Raw genomic sequence first — 5,000 nt, 5'->3', positions numbered from 1 at the left:
TGATTTTCCATTTGCATTTGTTCGCGGGTCACTTCAGAAGGGAGCCCACGCACTGGGGAGGCGGACGCCGCGCCGGACTGGTGGGGTAATGAGGACGCAGCCGGACGTAGGCACGGGCAGGGGAACACCCCCTCCGCCTCACACACACACACACACACACACACACACACACACACACACACACACACACACACACACACACACACACACACACACACACACACACACACACACACACACACACACAGACACACTCACACGCACACACACACACACACACTCACGCTACTAATCAACTGGGAACTGGACTAAAGCCTCCTCATGGGTGCAATCATTACAGGGAGATGTCTGATGGAGATAGAGGGGGGGCAAGGACCATAAGGCTGGTGGAGAGGGGAGGGGGTGTCAAGCCATCGTGCCTGTGGGATAGCCCCACCTGTGCATGATAAATCCCCCCCATGTGTTCTTCATCAGTGTACACACTACGCCAGCTGATTCCCTAAAGGGGACTGGGTCATCCCCTTAAACCTCAACCTTCCGTTGCAAATAGAAAAGGGATACAATCTCAACAAAGGCGACGAGAGGTGATACAAATACACGGAATCAGTAACAATGAAATCTTCAAGATTCAAATCTGGGCTCTTACTCAAGAACTATAGATAGATAGATACTTTATTGATCCTCAAGGGGAAATTCAAGACAATTGCTAACAAACTTCCATAAATAAGCAACGCTATATGACGGGATATGATTTGTTCACCCTTGGAAGTTCTGCTTAAATAGGAGAATCCATCTCTGGACCACCAAAACATCCTTGGTTCTGGTTGGCTCTGAGACCCGAATGGACGATCCTTACCTGCGTCTGTTCCTCTCGACTCTGGCTGGACGGCACCAGACTCTGCACGGACACGCACTGCTGGCCTTGGTGGTAGCTCCACAGCCAGTGGTTGGACTGGGAGTGGCGCTGGCACTCCAGCTTACGGGAACACCTGACACAAACACAACACAAACAAGGTCAAAGGTCATTCTCCACACAAAGAAAGAACCTTCTGTTGACCTACGACCTCTCTAATAGGCTTTTCATACGTTAAGGTGGTTCGCCTGGGAGGGTTTCCAACTGCTAAAACCCAACTCCAGGAATGGCGCTTATTATTATTAAGCTAGGGGTTAAAACACCTGACAAAACAAATATATGTGCATAAACGTCGGGCTCTATGAAGTCTTAGTTTGAAGTCAGGCGGTTGTGAGCAGAAGATTTACCGCCGCCCCTAAGGACACAAAGAGCTTTAGGGAGATTTCTTCAAACAAAAGCCAGCCGAGACTACCGTGCTGCAGCCACCCGTTTTCCATGAGGGCATTTGTAATTGGAGCAGCACTAGCCGGAGTGAACAGTAAATAAAAGACAAATATAGAGGCCCGGGACTTTTTTTTTCTTTTTTTACCGTCTTCACCTGCAGTGGAATGGCTTTCTAACTGAAAAGAGAGTTGTAAACGGAGCGCTCGCTCCTTTGGGCAAACACTCTAACGTGACATAACAGAGCTCCAAACAAGCTGCCAACAACAGCCCTGGGCTCAGACACAGGAGTAGAGAGACGGATTTCATGGCTCCAGCATACGGCAAGGTGAGACAGCAAAGCGAGCAAAAAAGAATGTGTGTGTGTGCGCTTGTGCTTGTGTGTGTGTGTGTGAGAGAGAGAGAGATATTGTGTGTGTGTGTGTGTGTCTCTTTATGTATGTGTGTGTATGCGTATGCATGTGTGTGTGTGTGTGTGTGTGTGTGTGTCTCTTCATGCATGTGTGTGTGATTGAGAGACAGAGATTGTGTGTTTGTATGTGTGTGTGTTTGTGTGTGTGTGTGTGTGTGTGTGTGTGTGTGTGTGTGTGTGTGTGTGTGTGTGTGTGTGTGTGTAAGGGGTGTGTGAGTGAGTGTGTGAGTGAGTGAGTGAGCGCAGCGGAGCTGTTACCTGCCCTCCAGCACACACCAGCCGCAGTAGGGATCTCTGACGGACAGACAGGACTGGCAGTCTGTGTGGCGGGAGCACTGCGCCACCGGCAGCCTGGTGACCTGCGTGAAACACGAGACACACACACATGAAAGACACACACACACAGTCACACACACACACACACACACACACACATGCTCGAGGGCATGAGGCTTTGCTCTTTTTGGACGAGCCCAGTGAACAATGTGTGCTAAACTTCAAGGGTGAATAGAGACATTTAGAGTGGCTGGCAGTCGCCGGATCTAGAGCAGGTTAATCAATCAGGAGACAGCGGCGGCAGGACAAAAGCACTCGGATGGGCTTATTCCGAATCGTTTCATCATGTCTGCATCTGCATCGTGACTCCTGCTCGACTTGTTTATAGAGTAACAGCATTCAGAGGATTCAGGTCTCACAGCAGGCTGGTGCTGATGTTGATTGACACATCGTGTGATGTTCCCAGATATACACACACACATACACACACAGCGTGACAAAAAAAAGGGAATATGAAGATCATCGGAAATCCATCTGTCTAGCATTTACTGCCAGGAGTACAGGGAGATGATTTTGAGTTTCATGCGGAACTCCACTGAGAAGTGTGTGGGGAGAGTGCCTGAGGTTTTGTTTTGACAGATGCCCTACTTTTCTCTCCGTCAGGACATAGATGCTCTGTCCAGCCGAGTCCAGCAGGAGGTCAGCGTTGATGGTGCTCCTCTCGTCCACAGTCACCGAGTCGTAAAGGGTACCCGTGCCGTTCGCCTGCAGGAACACCTGCAACACACACACACACACACACACACACACACACACAAACATACCACTCGAGTTAGCACCAGCGTTAAAACATCTACACACACACACACACACACACACACACAATAACCACACACACACACACACACACATAGAGAGCCTTATCTACATACATATGCACATATATTACACATTCACTCACGTAAAAACGGAGAGGTCCTGACATAACCACAGGCCAATGCAGCCAAATAGATGCATCCGCATGTGCACACACCCACGCAGTCTTCGACTTCAACACAAATACTCACAGCCAAATTTACACACACACACACACACACAATTTAACACACAATCTAACACACACATACACACAGCGAGAGACACACACACACACACATACAATGGCTGCCTGAGATCTCAGAGGATGGGTACATATGTCAAAGTCTTCAGGGCAGGGAAGCCACACCGGGTGGTGCGGTGCGATCTGATTGGCTCGGGGGGGTGAGTGTGTGTTGGTGTAAACAAGGCGCCCGCTCCAGTGCCTGACTGTAAATATTTTATGGCGCACCGGAGGGGCCGGGAACGAGGAGCTCCTCGCTGTGCTGAGCCAGATTACCCACAGTGCACTGCAAGTGGCGGCCCCTGTGGGATCAATAATCCCAGCAGCACCCGGGATCGGGAGTCAGGATGTGTCCCTCTCCATTATCTGCACCCCTCACACACACACACACACACACGCGCACACACACACACACACACACACACACAGACTCATATGGACATGCACTCCAATGCTGATAAACGCGCGCGCGCACACACACACAAACGCGTGCGCGGCGCGCGCACACACACACCATCGCACCAGCCCAACACATGATCATGCCCGAAGGGCAAGATTAACCAAATTCAAGGCCCCCCATCAAAAAAGAATTCCAGGCTGCTTGTGTGCAAAACACCAGACCACAGCAGAAACAGCCAGAGGCATGTGTGCGAGTTGGTGTTTTTGTGTGTGTCCGTGTGTCTGTATGTGTGTGTGTGTGTGTGTGTGTGTGCTTGGGTGTGTACACCAAAAAAAAATCTCAACAATACCGTGTCCAAAAGAACACCTAACAACTCCAGCAACAACAACAAGCAGTACTGCCAGCACAGTGGCCTCTCCATGCGTGAATATTTTCTTGCTAGCGGAGCTAATTTTCATTCGCCGGGCCTTTAGAAGTGCGCTGCGCGGCGAGCTGGCGCTGAATTAGCCTTTCAGCCACACAGAGGGAGTTCTGCACCCACCGCGCGCACAGAAGATGAGGGGCTTATCGTGTTTCTTTCTCTTTTTTAACTCTCCTCTTTTTTCCCCCCCTCCCTCTCTCCTCAATATCGCCAACTGAATACTAAGAGGACTTTCAACTTTTACACGCACTGCTCTTCAACCTCCCCATCCCCCACCGCATCTCTCTCTCTCTCCCTCTCGCTCTCTCACTCTCTCTATTCCTCAGTGTCCCTACCAAGCCCAGCAGTCAGACATTTCAGATGATAAGCAGCTTAAGTTATGCATGCGTTCACTTGTCCACGCCGGCATTCTTGACATAGCATCCATAACACCAGGTGAGGTTTTTGCCCAGGATGAGAGGAAAAGGGCGGGGAGGGGAGCGGGGGAGAGAGAGAGAGAGAGAGAGAGAGAGAGAGAGAGAGAAAAGAGAGAGAGGGAGAGAGGGAGAGAGAGAGAGAGAGAGAAAGGGAGAGAGAGGGAGAGAGGGGAGAGAGAGGGAGAGGAAAGGGAGAGGGAGAGGGAGAGGGAGAGAGAGGGAGAAGGAGAGGGAGAGGGAGGGAGAAGGAGAGGGAGAGAGAGAGAGCTGAATAAAGAGGGCGTGAGAGGTAAGGCAACATGTAATAAATTAGCAGTCTTAGTCTCCTGTGAGGTATGAGGGGACTCGCGCGCCAACCAATGAGGCCTGCCAGACGCTACACGCCCCAGCGAAAAACAAAAACGCGTCTGAGCTCGTCTCTGTTCACCTTACAGAGGGGGGTCAACGCCGCTTTAATTGTGTACATCATTTATTTATTTATTCCCGCTCCCACCCTTATTTATTTATTTCGCTCAATAACAAACGGGCGTCTCTCTTGCGAGTCTGGCACCGAGACAGTCATTCAGCAGTGAAACAATGCTGTCAGAGGCTGGCATGGAGCAAGGTCATCCTCCAGCGCTATCTGAGCCGTCGGAGCCCAAACAGAGCATCTTTATGGAAATGGCAGCAAGCGGAGAGAATC

General features: G+C 50.5%; 1 protein-coding gene across 3 annotated transcripts in view; it reads right to left on the bottom strand.

Annotated features, from left to right (window-relative positions):
• Window positions 1–5,000, bottom strand: part of plxnb3 (plexin B3) — a 67,419-nt gene that overhangs the window by 29,969 nt on the left and 32,450 nt on the right. For all 3 annotated transcript variants that reach the window (XM_062541394.1, XM_062541393.1, XM_062541395.1), the window contains exons 4-6: window positions 2,631–2,759; window positions 1,965–2,065; window positions 857–989 (exon numbers count right to left, since the gene is read on the bottom strand). In XM_062541394.1, coding sequence (XP_062397378.1) covers window positions 857–989; window positions 1,965–2,065; window positions 2,631–2,759 — 363 coding nt within the window. The remainder of the gene's footprint in view (window positions 1–856; window positions 990–1,964; window positions 2,066–2,630; window positions 2,760–5,000) is intronic.

This window comes from Sardina pilchardus, chromosome 7 (assembly GCF_963854185.1).
Source record: "Sardina pilchardus chromosome 7, fSarPil1.1, whole genome shotgun sequence".
Classification (NCBI taxonomy): Eukaryota; Metazoa; Chordata; class Actinopteri; order Clupeiformes; family Clupeidae; genus Sardina; species Sardina pilchardus.
The sequence above is the reverse complement of the archived record's forward strand: the minus strand, read 5'-3'. Positions and strand labels throughout refer to the sequence as shown.